General features: G+C 45.0%; 1 protein-coding gene across 8 annotated transcripts in view; it reads right to left on the bottom strand.

The window, feature by feature from the left end:
- Nucleotides 1-20,707, bottom strand: part of SLC9C2 (solute carrier family 9 member C2 (putative)) — a 51,903-nt gene that overhangs the window by 13,439 nt on the left and 17,757 nt on the right. For 6 of the 8 annotated variants that reach the window (XM_036234609.1, XM_036234608.1, XM_036234610.1 and 3 more), the window contains 12 exons: nt 19,830-19,973; nt 17,988-18,156; nt 15,625-15,706; nt 14,178-14,207; nt 12,702-12,868; nt 12,029-12,136; nt 9,921-10,018; nt 8,801-8,923; nt 7,496-7,694; nt 6,609-6,797; nt 4,883-5,032; nt 1,266-1,317 (listed from right to left, as the gene is read on the bottom strand). In XM_036234609.1, the coding sequence (XP_036090502.1) occupies nt 1,266-1,317; nt 4,883-5,032; nt 6,609-6,797; nt 7,496-7,694; nt 8,801-8,923; nt 9,921-10,018; nt 12,029-12,136; nt 12,702-12,868; nt 14,178-14,207; nt 15,625-15,706; nt 17,988-18,156; nt 19,830-19,973 (1,511 nt within the window). The remainder of the gene's footprint in view (nt 1-1,265; nt 1,318-4,882; nt 5,033-6,608; nt 6,798-7,495; nt 7,695-8,800; nt 8,924-9,920; nt 10,019-12,028; nt 12,137-12,701; nt 12,869-14,177; nt 14,208-15,624; nt 15,707-17,987; nt 18,157-19,829; nt 19,974-20,707) is intronic. The other 2 variants (XM_036234612.1, XM_036234611.1) reach the window with 2 other exon arrangements.

Here is a 20,707-nt window from a genome sequence, read left to right as displayed (position 1 = left end):
GCAACCGGGGTTCGGTCACCAGCTGCAGTGACCACATGGGGACAGGCCCTCCCTTGCACAGGAAGGGACCAGGAACACTCCACGGTGTTCCGTACCAGCCCAGCATAAGGCAGGACAGCAGCTCGCGGGCACCTGAGCTTTAAAAGCACGGAAATAAAAATCTGCCCATGAGCAAACGGGCACTATGGGCCCTGGACTTCCCGAGACGGCACTGAATCACTCTGGCCTATTGTCTCCAAAGCTCAAATTTCATGCATTAGACCGTGTTCTTTCTATTTTGACTTGGAAAAGTATTCTCCTAAATCCACATGGCGTCTTATAACAGCGTTATGAATGCAAAGTGGTTTTACTTTATTTCTCTGATTAAAAGCCCAAGCATCACTGGGCTCTCTACCGCCCACTTTTCACACACCGAAAGCCTGGCCACGGACCCTGTGTTAGGGAAACAGACCCAAGAAGTTTTGTATAAAACCCTAGGGCCCCTGCTATGTGCTTCAACTCAAGCAGAGTGACCATAGATGCTCAAAAAATGACATACCTTTGCAGCTTCACCCTCCTGAGTATCCTTGCAAACAAAGGAAAAGGGGAAAATAAAAAAACACCCTTTGATAAAGGTGATCTTCCCATGTCTTTTTGTTACGCCCCTAAGAAATCCAATGGTCCTGCCACCTTAATACACTTTGCACACTCCTCTGTGATCCCGTAGTATCCCGTAGGATTTCTCTCTAACTTTCTGCAGTTATCTACTGGATCTGCTCATACCGGCCACCAGGCTCTGCACCTTTTGCACACCTGTCCCTTTGCAAGTGTTCAATAAACGCTAGCTGGATGAGTAATCGAATGGAAGCACGAACATGTCTTCCTTCGGTTAAACCACGGAACGGTGGGTCCTCGAGCAAAGTGAGCCCTGTGACATCACCCGAGGCGAAAACGACAGCACCGAAGCCGCGCTCGCCTCTCGCCTCGGCGCGGCCTGAGAAGGCGGGTTCTCTGGCACGGGCAGTGCTGCCGGGGCGCAGAGGGCGGCCGCGGGCGGGGGGGAAGGCCGAGGATGAGATGGGGCGACTCCGCGTCGGAAGCTGCAGGCCCGAGTCCGCGGGAGCCGAGCAGGCCGGCGAGGACAGGACGGCGGGGACAGCGCGCATCCACGGGGTGGCCAGGAGTCGGAGCCGACTCGACGGCACGTCTCACATGCGCGCACACACACACACACACACACGCACACACGGGGTGATTCCAGGAAACCGGATGCTCCAACCACCTACCTAGTTCTTTGACAGCATCTCGTTTGTTGGTTTCCAAAATTTCATATAGTTTCTGTCCAAAGTGAAGAAAAACAATGTGTCATTACACCGAGGACGTGACTGGCTTTGAAGTCAGGGGGACTCGAGTACCGCGGCAGCAGATGCGCCGAGGCTGCGCTTTGGGGGAGGCGTGCGGCCGAATCCTTCTTGCTCACACGCAACGCTCCGAGGAGCGTCTGTGCCGTCAGGAGCCGCCCGACGGCTGTGCCTATGGTCGCTCAGACAAGCCGAGGGTGCGGTCCGCGTGCACCAAGGAGGGGTCCCAAAGAGAGCGCCCCAGCCGTGGGGGGCCAACTGAGCCGCTGTTTGGGGGCCAGTCTGTCGGGCACACAGAAAACAGTGGAACGATGAGAAAAAACTCAGCGTCAGGTAGTTACGGTTCCCAGGATAACTCCCGAGATGGCTGAGGAAACAGCTCCGCTTCGGGCTCCTCACGGGGCTCCCTCCCTAGCCTACAGTCCTTCTGGAGCTCGCACTGGGACCGAACAACGAGCCGAACCTTGGACTGGACCCGGGACGGTCAGGCGCCAGGGGCCTGGAATTCCACACCCCGATAACGCGTGGCTGGATTGTCGCCTCGAGTTTCAGCGGTCAAAGTTTTTGCCGTCGTTTGTAGCTGAGAACGATCACGTGTAATAAACCCCTCGCGGAGAGTACAATTTTTATCAAATCGTTTCTTCTCACTCAAGGGCATCGCGTCCGTGCTGAGAAGGTGTCACGGGGTCAGCGTGCCCATGGCGGCCACGCGTCGTGGCCCAGCTCGGCTTGCACGGGTGCCGTGAGAGCAGCTAAGCCCTCGACATACCAAACCGGACCCCAAGAACACTCTGTAAAGCTGCGACGAAGTGACCTCGCACGAGACAGTGCAGGAGCTGACCCCGGCCGGCCTCCCACAAAAACGCCAAGGGGAATTGTTTCATCTCTCACATGTCGCGACACCTGCCCCCAAACCTCTATTCTGGCTCCAAACTCTTCAAAACACGTTCATCGCTTCCCCCGCCAGCGCCTGCGTTTCTTCTCTTCCGGTTTCTGGAATCTTTTCTGCTATGAATAGCTCTGTGCTTTTTGTAACAAAGATCAATCTAGACTTTTCGGTAGTTGCTTTACCTTTCTTCTCCAATATTTGAAGCTGATCAGCGGGATAGAATTCTGTTGCACGTTAATATTCAACCCAATAATCAATACTCCTTTGATAAATCCAGATGACATTTGTCTAGTGTATCTATAGAGATGTCATGGGAATGTTAGATGCTTTCCTGAAATCCAGGTGCACCCTTCCTACAGTGGTCCCAGGAGTTAAATTCACTGTTGGATTAAAAATCATGAGTCCCACTTGGGCTGAGAAAATACCCTTCAGCTCTTGACACTGTTGTGCGCATATGAAAACATAATCCCAAATCACCAAAGAACAGAATGGGAGAACCAAACAGTACAAGAACGAACCTCGAGGAAGCACAAATTTTTAAACTAAAGAGATTCGCGAGAATATCACTTTTGAAAAACAGGGGTGGGGGTGCAGGAACGGTCGCTGTGAAAAAAGCAAAAGAGGCAGTCACGGTTCTTGGGGATCAAACAGTATTCAGAAAGAAAAAAAAGAAACTTTACTAGATGGGCCGAACGGCAGAAGGGCACAGCCGGAGACTGAATCAGCAACTCGTAAAAACCGAGCCGAGGGGCTTCTCGCTGCAAAGAAGACGGAGTGGAAACTTACTTCTGAGGAGAGTTGAAACAGAGACTAAATCCCGAAACTCAGAAATCGGTTTTAAATGGTTGCAAAAGGAGGAAACAGTAACAGCAGAGGCGGAGAAACGACCGAAGGAGTGATGGAGGAAAGACGCGATCTTCAGGTGTGAAGGGTGAAAAAAAAAAATTCGGTCGCACCCAGACACGTCCTGGTGACTTTTCAGAGCTCCAAGGAGAGAGAGGGAATTCTAAACGGCTCCACATAGAGAGGGGGGAAAAAAGTCACCTACAAAAGCAAAAATAAAATCAGACTCATCAGCCACGCTGAAGACAGAGGGGCATTGTGCTCAAGAAACTGCTTTTGGAGAAACTGCTTTTGGAGCAGCAAACCATCAGTCACGAGAGCAAAATTAAAATGTAAGTCCATACGCCCTGTGGAAAAAATTGCTCCGGCATAACCCAGCATAATAAAAAGGAAAGTAGGAAGGAGGCTCACGTGGGTCTCTGGAAAGAGTGGCTCAGGAATGAAAGCTAAAGAAATAGTTAAAAAAAAAAAAAAATCGACCCATTTGACTGTTTCACTGAGAAGAGCCTCATGCAAGAAGTAAATATTTAATGACATTGGATCATATTTCCTTTGTTTAGGATTGACTCAAATGAATGGTTCGACAGTGAATAATATTTGTAAAATCATAACACGGTAAAGGTTGTTTTTTGGTTTTCTATGTATAGAAGTCATCTGTTAAAAGGAATCAGGACTTAATTGTGCTTACAGAATAAAATGGGCATGTTATAACTTTTTCTTGTAAAAATAACAGCTCTAACAATTTAAGAGGAAGAGAAAAAAAAAGGTTGAAAGAGAGGAACGTCCTCATCTCTTTACGCTTCATGGCAGGGAGCACTGTTATGGCTGCCTAGAAATGACAAGCCGAGAATTAAATACACATGCATGTTATTAAAATTACGGCGAGCAGTGGAGGAATCCCGCACAGGCACGAGGAGGAAGCTGTCTCCGCGAAGTGGCAGAGCGGACGGCCGGCGGGGGACTTTTACTGTATTGTATTATTTTCAAGTGGTACCATGATGCATGATGATTTTTTACCATCTTTTTGGTGTTCTCCCCTCTCTCCCTACACACACACACTCACACACACACACACACACACTCACACACACACACACATTTGGAGTCAAAGCCTTCCACTAACGCCATGCAGAGGCCACTGAATGCTCTTAAGCAGAAAAAAAAAAATCATGTTTGACACGTAAAACAGCCCTTTTAGGACCATTCCTCTGCTGAGTCACCATCACCTGGAGTGGACGGCCTGGCTAGCAGGTGACTCGCTCCATCTCCGAGTTCCTCGCACGCTCCCGTCTTCACCTCCCCATTCAGCACTTACCTCAGTCTGCCTGGAAATCGGGAGGCAAAACGTAAATAAAGAAATGCCAGCATTCGTCCACTCCCCAGGGCCAGCATTTCAAGTTTTCCTGCCAAACCTTTGTCCTCTCTCTGTCTTCCTTCCTCACCGCTTCTGACCTACTTTCTCCCTGAGGCCTTGTTCCGGTCTCGATGCCTGCTCGAGGCCTTTCCCCAGTGCCCTCTCTTAGGGAGTGTTACCCAGTCGGAAAAATTCCCTTCTCTGTACTCAGAAAATACAAAGAGTAAATTTTCTTCTACGAAGATCATAAACGAGTTTGATGCTAAGTGACTAAAATTTAAAGTTTAAGGAGCAGAGACTATTCTCAGCAGCGCCTTGGGTAATACAATAAACAACTGGAACCCCTCCACCTGTATAATTTATCTGTTGGGCCGAATACATGTAGACAAGGTATTGAAAGAAATGAACCCGCCAAAGTGACTTTTCTCGCCCGAATGACCAGTGCCCGCCTCTCACCTGATATACGGATTCTCGGTCAGAAATCTGTTGTATTACAAACTTGGTGTCCTCCTGACTCTTGACATAGCCTCGTGTAATACTGTACATCAAGCTGAGGCGCTTATTGATCTGCACATCTGCAATTTTTTTCAGAAATGGTATTATTATCTGGAATGACAGAGAGAGAAAACACGGAAGGTCCCATGAGGAAAAGCGCTAAGGCGGGATCCTCAAAGTGCCGTCTCTGGACCAGCGACGGCATCGCCCGGAGGCTTGTGCGAAGCATGAACTCTGGGCCTACCCCAGGCCTGCTGAACCAGGGGCCTTGGGGCTGGGGCATGGGTACCCGTGTTTTAACAAGTCCCCCAGGTGACCGTATGCGCACTCAAGTTTGAAAACCACTCTCTAAAGAAATAACAACTTACTAGCTGTAAGAAGAGGTTCCTGCCACTGCATTCCCCCCATTCTCCACACCCCTCCCCCTGATTTTAGGGGACCAGCACAGGGGTCCTATAATTTGGGTGACAGTTACCAAGCTACACATTTCTGATTTCTAGGGTAGTTTGTATTATGGCGTAGTTCTAGGGTAGTTTATACTTATGGGAGCATTTAGCCCTAATCTCGGTTCATAATCAAAATTATAAATAATCAAAATTACCTCTTGAGCAGGTTTCGTATATACAGCTCTGTACAGCAGCTCTAAATGTCTTAGGAACTCTACAGTTTGGTAACATTAACACAGAATCAAAGGAGGAACAAAAAAGAACCACCACGAGCACCAGCCTGGGCATTTAGACAATTCCGCCCTAAAGATAACTATCAAATTTCTTGGAGAATGGGGACTAGCCGGAAGATTCCACTGGATATCTTTTGCCATCGGGGTTTATAGGAATTAAAAATATATATTTAGCTTCCATCACTTCAATGCGTACTAATAGACTTATTTGCTGTCATAAGAATTCAACGACTTGAAAAAATGGTGTAGCCTGTGAAGTCATCTAGCTGCCAAGTCAAAAGTGTGTGTGAGGACGCATCTCCGCTGGAAAGAGAGAAAGGAGGCTTTGAGAGCGGAGACTGAACATCTGAAAACCTCCCTCCGGAATCAAAAACCGAGCCACAGGAAGAACAGCCACCACTAAGGAGCCTGAGGGCCACCGTAGGGAGTCTGCTTTGTGAGTGTGGACCACAGAGAAAACATTTTCATGCCACCGCACAGTCAGTGAACTATTTTTGGCAAGGAGAACTTGTTTCTGGGTCATCTTGCTTCAAGTGGAACCAAAATTTTCAGTCATTCATTCGGCAAACCTTTAGTAAGTACTTAATATATGACGGGCACCGGTCTGGAGCGGTAGAATCTATGCCCGAATGCCCAAAGGTCCCTGCCCCCTGGAGAGTCTGTACCACACTCAGTGAAAAGGTGATAACGCTATGGGGTGTAGGGGGGAGGGAGAGGCAAAACTTAAGCAGGGAGAGAGGGATTGGGAAGACGGAGTATGGAGGGAGGCTGCAGTCCACACTGGCGGCCTGGGCGGGCCTCTGCGAGGTCAGAGCTGAGCACTGACTCAGAGGAGGGGGGTTGAGAATCCAGCAGCTGCCTGCACAGAGGGCGTTCCAGGGCGAGAGAGAGCTCCTTCCCTCATTTCTTTCCTAACAGTGAGTTGTTGGCTTGTTTTTTTTTTAAGAGACATTTAACCAACAATATAGGGGAAAAAAATAAACAATATTTAAAAGTGTAAAGTTTTACCTTGATAAGAGGAATAGCCCTAAGCATTCTTAAATATCCCAATACTACTGTAATCTGAATAAGAACAAAGTGCTCCGATCCCAGTTTGACAAAATAGAGACAAAAGATATCGGCAATTCCGATGATCACGATAGAAAATTCCAGAGTATTCCAATGTTGATGAAAATATGTCCTCTTCAAAATTATTATCTGTTTAGAAAACAAATAGAACATATGTCATTTCATAGCACCCATATAATTATGTAGGGGCGCGGACCTTAAAAATTAAGTTAAATCCTCAACTACACATGAGTTACATTCCAAAGGTTGGGTTTTAAGTTATTCATTTAGAATTCTGAAAAATTCTTTTTAATCTCCAACAACAAAAACTATAATTTCATTCAAAGTATATAATCTGTAATGAAGCCGGAATTCCTAAAACGAGGCACGAAAAATAGCAATAAATGGGTTCACTGTGATTCTAGTAATAATAATTAAAGTATGAAGATGGTAATGATGATAAGTCATCTTTGAAGGAAGAAGTAGTCATTATATGATGATGAGGACCTAGCAAACCAATTTGTTTTTATTCACTCATTTATGTTTTTGCACGGATACAGAGAGTATTCAAGGGATACATCTGTGTCTGGATTTTCAATGCTCTTTACCTGATCTTTGAGACTCTTTTCACTTTTCTGATACTTGCATTATCTGATATCCAAAACTGTGACCATTATACTGAGTTCATTACTAAACCCAGAAAATTAAAAAGAGATTACTTGATTTCTAGGATTCTATCGTTACAGCAAATGGCTTCCGATATCAAGTAATTTCAAAATGTAACAAAAACAAATTCATAATATCTCAATTGTCCTTTTTGTAGGATACATTTCTATCTTAAACAGTACCTTCAATGTTGACTGTAAGATATACAAAAATAGAAAGTAGTAGTTTACTGATATCAGTGATGATACATTTACTTCTCTTCCCATTGGCCATAGATGCAATATAATAGGATAAATGTAGATTAATGATACAACATGTCCCACATATTCAAATTCTTCTGAAAATATGATGTGATGTATAAATATGAGAAATTTATTATTCCTAAAAAAAAAGAGAGATCAAATAAAATGTCAGATCACTTTAAAAGTATAACAATTAAGATCTGAGGTTTAGAATTTGTTTAAACAAAACATTAACTTGAAGAAAGGTAAACAAAATAGAATAGTAGATAAGCAAAAACCTAAAACATACTTTCTATACATAAAAATCAAAATAGAGAAAGAGAAAAATATGGCTCTTGCTCATCTGTATCAGGAATGGGGAGTTTTTTTTTTTTTTTAAATCAAGGCAATAACACATAAGAAACAATGCAATGATTCATACATTGAAGGCAAGAAACAAATGTAGAAAAAAACATCAGTATTATTTAAAATTAGGAACAGGAAAAAATATTCTATTCAATAATTACCATGACATATTAAAAATTTTTTTTTTCAACCCATCTAGAGTAGAGCCTAAACTAAAAGAGTTTGGTTGTATATACATTTCTCTTTAAACTTAATAAATGGAAGAAAGTAGGAAATTATCAAAACTTATTATGAAAAGCATGTTAACACCCACTTAAAATTTAGTAATGTGAAGGCTCCTGGGAGCTTCTCATTTTGACATATTCTATTAGTAGAAAAGCCTTGTCTCCCTCCTCTAAAAAGTATGTAAGTTCACGACTTATATCACAAAGCCAAGAACATACCCAAGTTGAGTCAAATCTGTATCTTGAGATATTTGGGAAAATTGGTTACAGGTCTTATTCATGCCATGTTGTGTTTTTCCTGACTACAGAACACCCCGCAGCATGGATGAAATGAAGCCAAGAGCTGGATCTAGTGCACAAGTTTGATGCCTCTCACCCCCGTCCCGACATTACGTCTGGAATACCAGGAGGGCACGGAGGCCGCGAGGCACGCACCACGACCCTAAGACATGGCAAACCGGAAGAATCCCGATGCGACCATCGTCCTCTTCTTCCCGCGCCACCCCACCCTTGTTCCCTGCTGGAAGACGATGACGAGAGAGACGGGCTCCGCCACCCCGCCCCTGCATGGGTAAGCGCAGTCCATTTTAATAAGGAAAATCGAGGTACTCTCTTCTGACAATGCAGAGAGGTCATATCGTCATATATATTGCTATTAAAGGTTCACAATACTTACTCATATGTAGTAAGGGGTAATGGCTTAATTTTATGAAATTCCAAGAAAGTTAAAATGTTTTTAAACTTCATAAGCCAACTTCTAGCTTTTACATAAGTTGCAACATCTTGAATACTCATGAATCTAACAGAGAAAACGTACGCACGTGTTACGCTAAAAAGCAAGCGCTGCGCTTTGGGGGTGATACAAGAAGGAGATCTATACCGAACACAGACGTCCCATGGCTGCGGCGAACACGCTCCCTCCTGAACCCGTGCCCAGCCTCCCACCCACTCCTGGTCGTGGCCCAGGAACATTTTGAGCACAAAACGCCTGTTCCGAGAGCCATCCCTAACCTGAGGCCCAACGCAATGAAAGCTTTTCCGGCCCAGTTCTCTGCAGTTCAGATCAAGCCTCCCCTCACCATGCCTCGCCTGGCCCACGCCTCTCCGAAGCTGCAAGGCCCTGCCCTCCCCAAGCTCTATCCAGGGGCAGACTCTACATCTCCCAGGGAGATGACCGAGCTGCCCGCACGCTGACCGTCGCCCCGGCGGGACCGCCTATCACTGCTGCCCCACAGCTCTGTCTTGGACCATCCGTTACCTACCGTGCGCCGGGACTGTGACCGGACGTCAGTGTGTCCCTGAGATACTAAGCTTTTCCCACCTCGTTTGTTGGTTCATTTTGTTCCCACCAGGTTTAGTTGCATCTGTCAAGGCCATCAGTGGCTCGTCCTCCAGAGCCCGCTCCACCACAGGGAACAGCCTCCAGGCTTCCCCGCCACCCCCCATCCAATGACTTAGTGAATGTGACATAAAGGCACCATGATTATGATAGTAACTGGAACTGTCTGGGCTCTCTTTCATGGCTCCCTCTCTTATCTAATTACACTGCAGTAGGACCCTCCTCCTAATGCCACCAAGGTTATGAACCTTCTGGGGGAAATGTAAACAAGTAACACAGGAGGTAGGTGGGTGGATGGATGGATGGTTAGATGGACGGACGGACAAACAGACAAGTAGGTGAAGAGAGATAAGGTAAACAGATTGGTCAATCTGGACATTTAACTCTCAGTTGGTTCATTCCTTATCACATACCCATTCAATTTTGGAAATGTCAATTAAAAAAGCATTGTACTTACTTTCCTTGGATGGGGCAATAGCTTTTGGTTGCACCAATTAATATCCGGGCAGCCTCCACATCAAGGATTCCATCTTTACACTGTTTTTCAAAGCTACTCTAAACATACAATTTTAAATAAAAATTACAAAGGATCAAAACATGAACTTGAATGTAATAAACTCTGCTGACCTTTACATGGCCCTATTACCACTGAAATCGTTATGCAAAAATATACTTTCGCCCACAAAAAATGCTATGGCAGGAAATAAATTTTATTCAATTTAAATATTTACCAAATATTCATTTTTTATAAAATACTGTCCTGGAAGTTTTAAGAGCTACAAAAGTTCCTAGCTTCAGGAAACTCCAGATTTTTACAACTCAAAGAGTTTATGCTTATGAATAGCATCTCGGCCTCGACAAAAGCTACCAAGAGAGACAAGTAAACTGTGTCCTTTTTCTTAAAAACTTTTTTCCAGCTTATACGATTGACTTGGAATACCATCACATGTAAAGCTTAGGTGGACGGCATGATGATTTGATACACGCGAAATAATTACCACAACAAGGCTAGTAACGCACCCATCACCTCACATACCTCGTTACGACTTTTGTGTGTGTGGTGACAATGTTTCCGAGAGCCACACTCGGAAGATTTGTTCAAGTATATAATGCGGCATTGTTAGCTGTGGTCACCATGCTGCGTATTAGACAGCCCAGAACTTAACACTGAAAAGTTTCGCTTTGACCAACATCTACCCATTATAGTGACCTTCTTTGTCTCTTGTGACCAATTTTGACTTAGATTCTATCTTATATGATATAAATAGAGCCGCCCCCGCTGCCTTTTCGTTATCGTCAGGTGGGTCTTTTTCCCACCCTTCACTTTCCACCTTTGTGTGTCCTGAAAGCTTAAGTGAGTCTCTTGCAAGCAGCATATGGTTGGATCTTGTTTTTTAAATCCACTCAGCCACTTTGTCTTTTGATTGGAGGATCTAGTCCATGTCCATTTAAGGTAATTATTGATCGATAAGAACTTACTATTGCCATTTTATTCATTGTCTTACTTTTCTAGTTCCTTCGTTCCTTTTCTCTCTGTCTTCCTTTGTTATTTACTGTAATGGTGCACTTTAATTCCTTTCTCATTATCGTTTGTGTGTCTACTATACATTTTTGTTTGTGATTACCATGAGGCTTACATAAAACATAGATCGAAAGACACAGTATTCCTGTGTTAACACCCTCTCCCCCAAATAAATCAGGAGAAAATTCACGCCTATTAGATGCCACCGATATTAAACTCAGAGGTTAAAGTTACTTCCTGGGAGGGAATACTTCCTTCCTCACGCGATGACCATGAACTCTTGCTTTATAAACAAAGTCATTGTTTGTGAGTGAGGGTGCGAATAGGGCAGGGCTGGTCATGTGTGGACGCTTTTTAAGGCCGAGTGTTGAATGCACGGGACATATGTTAGAAAATTTTCATAATAATTAGTTTTAAAATTGAAGGTCAAAAGGACTCTGGGCATAATGAGTATGTTATATACTTGCAGTATTGAGTAAAATTTGTCTTGTTAGACTATAACCCCAGTTTAAAATGTTCGATTTGATAAGCCGATTTAAACTTCATTTTACCTAGTAATCTTCCTATGTTTATATAAAAACATATAAATATTAAACCTAAAACATTTTAAGAGAATTTTTGATTCACTAGATTTATTTTAACTTATTAGATTTATAAGAGTTAAACAAGCACTTGAGAGAATTTTGTATAAAAGGAACTCAAATACATTAAATTTATAAAAGCGGTTTTTAAGTTTTTGAAGATATTTAATTAACTAAATATGTAAACAGCACCAAACGATATTCAAAGACCCTTGCAAATGAACCACTAAAATTTGCTAGACTTAAAAACAGAACGAGATTTGTTACTTCAACTTAAATCCTAAGAGATTTTTAATTTTTATTTTTTAACTGTCATAAATCGGACATAAATTTTAACGAACAATAGAGTATCAAAAGGTGAAAAAAAAAAAGCATTTTTCTAGTCAGCGGAAAGCCATGTGTAAGAATTAAAAGCATCGAGAGAACAGGAAAAAGAAAGCAGACCGTGCAAACAGTACCGACCATTTGTATCATAGCTACATGCCACCTGGCTTCCTCTATTAAAACTTCATCTGTTGGAGACTCCTCTTTTTCGTCTTGGGAAATGTAGTAAACCGGAACAAAATCAGGCTGTGTTTTAAAAGCATACAGAGATAAAGTTAAAAATAAGTAAAAATGATTAGGAGCTGTCAAACACTTCCCTCAACAAAAACTGCAATAACTCACATCAGAATTGTTAAAATAAAGGGCCATCTTTAAGTAGATAACATTATCCGTGTAAGAAATGTGTTCAAAGGTCTGGAAGGTATTTACTTAGGGTGATTTAGAAGCAAAGTTCTTCCCCTAACTGTCTATGCTTGACTGCTTTCTGAAGCAGCCTTTTTTCGGTTTTTTATAATACTTCTCCAAGGAGAGATCTCTCAGTTTCTTAACACGTTGGAAACATCGGCCAGTTTGTAAAAACATTAATTCTCCTGTATTCGGCAAATAAGGTTAGATCGCCAAGGCCTTCTCTTCAGTGACAGGATTCAAAGGAGTCTTTTCGCAAAGATAGTAAAGTTCGTAAATATACCCCCCTCACGTTTTCTGACATTTTAGCAGAATCAGGTTTTTTAATAATAATAAACTAAAGCAAGAGAGTCAGAGCCAAGGAGGAAAAGGAGGACTAATGTTTTTTTGCCAGGTATCAACTCACAGAAGTTCTGTATTTAATCTTCACTTTTTCTTCTACTAAGGTCCAATTAACATTTGTCAAAATTTTCTCTGTTTTAAATAAATTTATTGTGTTCCGTATTATCTCATGTATGTGCTTAATGGCGTTTTGCATGGCCATTTGTCTCGGAAGAGAAATAGCAGACAAACCTGTAACGGAGAAGCGAGAGGCTAACCAGAGTGCACGGAGCAGTGCGAGGCGGGCAAAGGTCTGGAAGGTACAGTGAAATCTTGGCAGCACCTGCGTAGGCCAACCAGTGAGCTTAGAGCAAGGATGACGTTTGGTCCAGGATTTTCCAGAAATTTACCCAACTATTTCTTTCCTTTGGCCTCTGCAGCTTACCTTGATCTGAATCGACTGCTAAAGAATGTTTTTCTGAGTTTCCTTTCATGCTCCACAGCTAGAGACTTGACTAGCTATTTCAAGGCACCCCATGGGTGTTTCTCAAAGTGTGGAGCTCCCTGTGTGTTCTACAGGCAGCAGGGCTGCTCGTTAAATTATGTAAATTCCTGGGCTCCACACCTGGAGAATCGAATTGGCCTGGGAATTTGCATTTTAATGAGTTCTCCAACTCATTCTTATCCATAAGAAAATTTAAAGGCCTCTGCAACAGAGATCTCTCAAAATTTAACACCTCTGTCTCCTGGCCAGCAAATCTACATGTCCAAAACTTGTAGCAGCTTGTCTTTTCTTGTGGTATGAATTTGAAGTTATAGCTATGAGGCTCACTTACCGAAAAGATGAATTTAATTAGTGACCTCAGCCACCTGACTCAAAATTCCATCCCAAGAAAACTCTTCTGTCGGTAATTGCACGCGAAATGTCTCGTAAAGAGTTAAAATGGTTTCTAAACGTTTTGGCTGAACTTTATGGCATTCTCTATGGGATGCTGTGTGCAAGAGTAACATGTGAAATTCTAGGGACTGAAAAAAGGTCTGGGGGCAAATCCCTGTCCATTCTCGAGGGTCCCAAGCAAAGCCGTATTTGACAGCGGGCCAAAGAGTTAGAAGGTGTCAGCTTTGGATTTAAAATTCCCACGGCTGAGACCACACAGGGAGAGAGTTAATTCATTTGCCTGATGATAGTCCACCCACGTGATGGGGCCAAAGCCACCTCCCAGTTGCTCTGGGGAAACGTAAGTGTACGTGGGCCCCTCGGTGGCTCTGGTACGTTTGAATGGACCCCCTTGTTGCAGATGGTCCTGAAGCGGTACAAGGAGGGGTCTCTGGGAAGCATCACACCAGATGGAAGAAGCTGGTGCGACCCTCTTCCTAGTAAAACTCAGTTCTATCAAGCGCCGGTTAATGTGTGCACGTAGTACTTCTAGAAAGGATGAGCATTGGTTCTAAGGATAAAGTACTCGCCATATATATTTCCGTTTCAGAATGAAAATTCTGAGGTTTAGTTAATACAATAAAGATTCCATAATGGAAGAAAAAGAGTGGAAGAAAACCTTACCGTGGCTGTCACGCCCCTTGCTGATCGTGCCTTCGAGGATGGCAGGAAGAGGGACCGTGAGAAAGGCAGCATGGGAGAAAGGCAGACCTTAAGTCCCAGGCGGAGAGCAGGGCGGGTCTGGGCGTCACAGAGCGCGCGTAGGGATCAGACTAACTGCATTGACAGCAAAGTGCAGGCTTCGCTGACCCACACGCACCTTGCCCCGCAAACGCAAATGAGGTCGAACCCGTAACTGGGGAAGAAAAGCTGCCCCAAACTGGGCCACTTAGCGGCCCTATTCACATGCTGGAGCCCTTGGCCATGAGGTGGGCGGTCACCACGGCTAGCTCCGCAGGGCCACGGCCCAGTTTCAGGAAGGGGCAGGACCGTGAGAAGACACGGGGCAGGACAGGAAAAAAACCCCAGGCTGTTTCCCTGCTTTGGACATTCCTTCAGCGTTATCTTCCTGCTGACCTCTCCTTAGTGCCATGCTTCTTCCCGAGAAGCCTGCTCAGCGAGGGCCGGTTTACCGGGGAAATCGGCAGTTAGGGGTGAGCGCCCGCAAGGACACATCCTCATCCTAAATTAATAAATGGATGTTCTGCTCTGTCTATATCCTCTGTGAGTGCAGTGGACACAAATCTCCAGTAGTCTGATCAATTCTAGAGACCGAGACAGAGTCAGCTCTCTCCACCAGCAAAGCTGGGAACAGGGTTTTGGGGACAGCGCAGAAGCCCTCTCCACTCCCTCCCTCTGGCCTGCACCCCACTGCCGCTGACTGGCTTATCTTGGATTTCTCTATGGACCATGTGTCTATTTGAGACTTCATCACATTTATGCATTTTATTACCGACAGCCTCAAATTCCTTCTGGAAACAGGCCGCTGTGGCAGAGTCAGCTGCTCATCGCCCAATATCCATCCTCCTCTTCCTCCTTCACCAACAGAATCTGCAAGCTTTGACTGAGCACACGGCCGGCCAGGTAATTATAATGTTTCCCAGCTTCCCTCATCCGTGTGACTAAGTTCCGGCCACTGGGAGGCGAGTGGTAATGGTAACTTCTGGGTTGTTCCCTGCCCTCCATGCCCACCCCTCCCCCACACCCCTGGTTTCCCCTTCTCAGCTGGTTGGGCTGAAGATATGATGGAAGCAAGCCAGCTTCTACCCCGCAGACAGGAGGCCGCCCCAGGGAGGGGACGAGCAACAAGAGAGAAAAATCCATCCCATTCTTCTGAACTTTTTGGTGGAGGAGGAAAAAAAAAAAAAACCTTTGTTTTGTTTAACGCACCATTAATATTAAACTAGCTGAAACCATATCTCAGGTAATACAGACTCCGAATGAGTAAATGAAAAGGAATGATTTCACAAGCGGTTCCTCGAGCTTCATAAAAAATGTCCCCACAGCCCCCGACATTGACCTATTTGCATTATTCTCCCCAGTTAATTAATGAAAGATAGGTATACGTTACCTAACGTCCTGGCACAGTGAGTCATCATGTATGAATTTATTCCCATAGTCATTAACGACAGTACTTGTATGTAGAATAGAAACTATAAAACAAAACACACACACAGAACTAAAATGTTAATAAGTTCTCCAAAGGGAATCCTTGTTCAACCACCAACGAAATTCTATCTTCATCCACATTTTTTAATCTAGCGTCTGATAAGAATATTGAGGCGAAAGGGAGTTTTGTGAACACTACTCGAACATGATATACTGGGGCAGAAATTCCTTTTCAATCTGAATGAGAAACAAAGAGAACTGAGAGCTCTCCACGGCTCTCGCTTTCGGCAGCTGCCGTGACAACCAGCAAGGCGGGGGCCACCGCAGATCGGGCAGGGCAGAGACCCCGGCAAAGGCAGGCAGTGGGGACCGCGGGGGCACAGGGAAGTGCGCCCGCCACCCACGTGCCCTGTGACTGGACGGGAGGCTCTGCAGCGGCGGCGGCAGCTGTGGTGGGGTCAGGAGGGGCGCCGCGCAGAGCAGACCCACGGCCACACGTGCAGGTCTCGGCTCCGCCACTGGTTACCCAGGTAATGTAACTGGGGCCAGTCAACCGCTCTGCACCTCGGTGTCTTTCACTGAAAAATGGAGTCCTTCAGAGCACGTGTCCCACACTTGACCGGCAGCAGCAAAGGCCCTGACGTGCTTCCTCAGGACACTGAAACCCGGGCTTTGTCCCCGTAGATTCTGACTCTGGGGCTCTGGGCCGGAGCTGAAGGGATTCTCAGCGGCGGGCAGATCTGGGTTGGAGCTGAAGGGATTCTCAGCGGCGGGCAGATCTGGGAAACACTGTGAAGTGGTGCCCAGATGTGGCTGGACACGGCACTGATGGTTCTAGGCCAGTTCCTCGCACAAGAGAAAACTGAAAGGGCCCAGATGCTGGTTACCACACTCTGCCTTTGGAGCACGGAAGGACCCAAAGCTACAGGTTTGTTGGAACTCCCAATCAATCCCCAGACCGTGCCCACAGACATAAGCGCCAGTGCTCGGCAGACATGGTGAGGAAGACGATACCCCATTTCAGAAGGCACGTCCTGTTTTGGGAGTTCGGGCGCCAAGTTGTTCGGCTAACATGCTCTTCTGTTTTGACTTCTTCTCCATATGCAAGATGAAAAGGGTGACAGATGCTCACACACACGCGCGCGCGCACACACACACACACACACACACCACGCACACACACGCTCACACAAAGATATTTGAAAAATAATACTGTGCTCCTGGGGCCTTCCCTCTAGGACAGGAGCAAAATAGCAAAAAAAAAAAAAAAAAAAAAAAAGAAAAAGAAAGAAAGAAAAAAGAAAAAAGAGAGAGAGAGAGAGAAAACCTTGAGCTGGACATTAGGTAATATGAGGAAACTGTGTATAATCTACTCCAGATTAAATTTCTCTGGGAGGAGGGCAGGTATTCCGAATTCATATTTTTCAAGAGTTTTTTTTTTTTCTTTCCCTCCTAGGAGGAGCAGGTTTGAATTCATGTGGCTGGAAGGTGGTGGGGGCAGGAGGGAGAATCCTGGGGATTTCTAGAACCTTCTAGCAACATCTCCAGCTCGCTCACACAGAACTGTCGCAAATGACGAGTGGCCCTCACGCTGTCAGGGGAGCCCCTGGGCTCTTGCGGTCTCCCCTGGAGTCAGCCCCTGGGAAAAGGGCCTGGACGGACCGCAAAGAGGAAGCCAGCTCCTCTTTTCCACTACAGATAGTGAGGTCTTCGGCCAAAATTTTTCAAGAAATTAATTCTTTAAAATGAGTCGTAAAGCCATCATAAATATAACAAGAGCTTCAATTCAAAGATTTAAAATAAAAGTCTTTCTTCTCTTCACACATTTAACTCGCACTTCAATTTCTGCTCTATCAGCTGTAGGGTCTGGAATGCTCTCGATGGGGTTTTTTGGGTTTTGTTGTTGTTATTGTTGTTGTTTGTTTGTTTGCTACCCGACAGCTATTAAACGACAGCGTTTATGTGCCCGATAACATTGACTGAGCATTTCCTAAGTGTAAAGTATTTCACTAAGCATTGTCTCCATCCTCGACTGGAAACTGAGGTCCCACAAATCTGGGGAACTCGCCCAAATCCTGGGAATGGTGGAGCCGGGACCTGATCTCCGGCCCATCTGGATCCCACAATCGAAACCTTTGCTTGACTGCTGGTCCCTTGTGCACTGTCAGTATCAAGTAAGCTTTCTTCTGAAAGTACACTTCAAGGAATGCCCTTTTCAAATCTAATTTACGGAGGAGTTAACTTTATGACTGGGCACTGTGACAAGTGCCGCAAAATAAATAAAATACATAAAGATAAATAATCATGAGGCGTGGTTTCCCCTACCGTCTGTGGCGACTCTGTTTTTCGGTTAGCCAGATTATGGATATAGGGGGCCAAGAGTAAGCTGAACACTCCTTTCATTCCAGTCCATCCTATAACGACTCCCCATTTCCAATTATATTCATAATTCGATTGCATCAGAATAGGGCTCACTAGCACAATAGTAAACAATCTGTGGAGAGAAAAACATTTTTCTAAAAATCGTACCTTATGTCTTAATGTTAATCGTGGTTGAAACTACGTACTAAATATGAAATTTCATGTAAAATTCATCAGGAAAGAGTGTATGGATAAGTTGCTCAAACTTTCTGGAACTAACCAAATCTACTATCTTGCACATAATACTCAAATCTTGAAAAACAAAGCTAGGAGTTCCATATGAATGTAAGGAACTGTCATTTACGCCACCCTGTTCTGTTTGGATTTTGGTGGTAAATTCCCAGAGGGAAGATTCTTCAAATTAGACCAGCGAGCTCATCTGTTCCCTGAAAGGCCATGACAAGAATCAGAAATTAGGCCAGAGGATATGCAGATCATGGCCACAAAGCGAAATTATCACAGATACATTAATAATGAGCTTAACCACATTTTTTTGTGAGTGCCCACAAGAATCATAGACGGAATGTCATATAAATAATTCCGATTTGTGAGTTATTTCTCTGTAGGTCATTTTTCTGTAGGACCTCGTGCCAAAATTTAGACTCTGCCTTTAGGAAATCTGCACCAAGAGAATATCAGTCCTGTCCTTCAAATGAGACTTCAGCAGAAGAAAAACTGACATGTTCTCAGCCTCGAAAAATACGCTGTGTATCGATTGTTAAGCTGGCATTGCCTAAGACAGTTTAGAGCATTCCTGTCATTGAGAAACAGAAAATTTACAACTACCATCTACAATGTAAGTGATTTCGGCCAACTCTTCTAGTGAGGGGGAACTCTTAAGTTCACACCATGTCTCTGGTTCGCTAGCCATTTGAACTTGGGGGTGGTACTTTGCCTTTCTGGGCCAGTTTCTTCATCTACAAAATAGAGATGAGGATTCTCATCTCCTCGTGCGTGTGATGAAGATGGAATGAGATGACGGGTGTGCAGCTGAGCCCAGCGACGTGCACAAAGCCACGTGCCCTTCTTCGACCGGCCTCAGCCTGCACGTGAGCTCCCGGGGTAGGGGGAAACGGAAATCGTCCGTGAGAATGTCTTATAGAGCGAGCGCCCTTGGCCTATCCTAAGTGGAAACGATGGTCTCAAAGACGCAGTTGTAAATCCTTACGGTAGACACAACCGCCGCGCGTGGGCATTCTAGAAAAAAGCACGCTCGTGGGAGTTAAGTTTAAATCCCAGCCCTCCCCTTGTAAGTTGTGTGACTCTAAGAGGAAAAATGGTGAAATAACGCCGACCTCCCAGGGTCCTGTTAGTATTGATGGCGTAATGTGCACGGTAAGTGTCCCAAAAATTGCTTGATCGTAGCTATGGCGGTAACAAATGACGATGAACGTCAACGAGAGATGTGAGGAGCCGTTGGTTTGGCTCAGTGGTGCTCGAGTTTCAACATGCACATCGAAACAGCGCCCTGAATGTCACCTTGTGAGAGTCAACTCAGTGGATTGGGACGGGCCCGTGAATGTGCATTTCTACCAAGCTCGTGGGTCGTGCCGCGCTGCGGCTCTGCAGATGAAACCTTGGCGCGTAGACAGATACGCACCCCTTCGTGGCTCGGCACCGGTTTCCTGACTAAACGTCCAGAGATTTTCTTTCTTTTTTTTTTTGCTGTCACCCACAGCTTCTCGATTGTAATTACGGGCTCGAGAATCTGATACCAGGAAGAAAACTTTAAAATGTAATTCTTACCTTACAAAATTCACCGTCACAAATAAGATGACCATGAAAACCACGGCGTGAAAATCTAAATACTTGGTTTCTCCACATCCAATGATAATGCCAAAAAAACTATATACTAAATCTTGGAATACACATGAGAACATTTTTAGGAACCTAGGACGAATAGAAAGGAGATCTCATTTTAAGCAATGTCATTTTCAAAAAGTGTCCTTTTCACACGAAAGCATATATCACATATCTGCCATGCTTGCCTTAGTAGGTCCCCGCCCCCATCCCTGTTACGATCAACATTTGAGAGTAATTTGTCAGACCTAAAACACGTCCAATGCCATATTCCCCATCACCCGCAGCGCACTGATACCCACGGGCCGCCTCTCACAGAAGAAGAATAAAAATAAGGATCCCCGCCCCCAGGCTGCTGAGGCGGCAGTTTCGCTGAGATCAGCTGGCTGCATGTCGACTGTCGGGCCAGCCACTACTGAACCTGAAGCTGGGGCTGCAGCAAGGAGCCGCCTGGGAAGTCTTGACTTTGGGACAGCTGCCCAAATCACCTCAACGCCCTCACAAGACTTCTCCCTTTGTGATATACACGAAAGTCTCTTACCGCGAAAGTTTCTCCTACCTGATTTCCCATCTACTGAATTCCCCCAAATCTCGCAAGGGTAACTCTAATCCCCTGTTCTCCATGAAACCAGCCTGAGCTCTGTCTCTGGAAGTGACCCTCCTGTGACTCTGTACTGTCCCCATTAGCCACACCGCCACAGTTCTTATGCAGAGAAGAGCATGAAGAATCGCTCGGATTACTTTCCAAAAATCTACGTCCCCGAGATTCCTACTGAGTAGACCAGAGCACCGAGGTCAGGACACAAGCCGGCCTGGTTCCTCGC

Source organism: Rousettus aegyptiacus, unplaced genomic scaffold, assembly GCF_014176215.1.
Source record: "Rousettus aegyptiacus isolate mRouAeg1 unplaced genomic scaffold, mRouAeg1.p scaffold_m13_p_17, whole genome shotgun sequence".
In the NCBI taxonomy this organism is placed as follows: Eukaryota; Metazoa; Chordata; class Mammalia; order Chiroptera; family Pteropodidae; genus Rousettus; species Rousettus aegyptiacus.
This window is presented reverse-complemented; position numbering and strand designations above follow the sequence as displayed.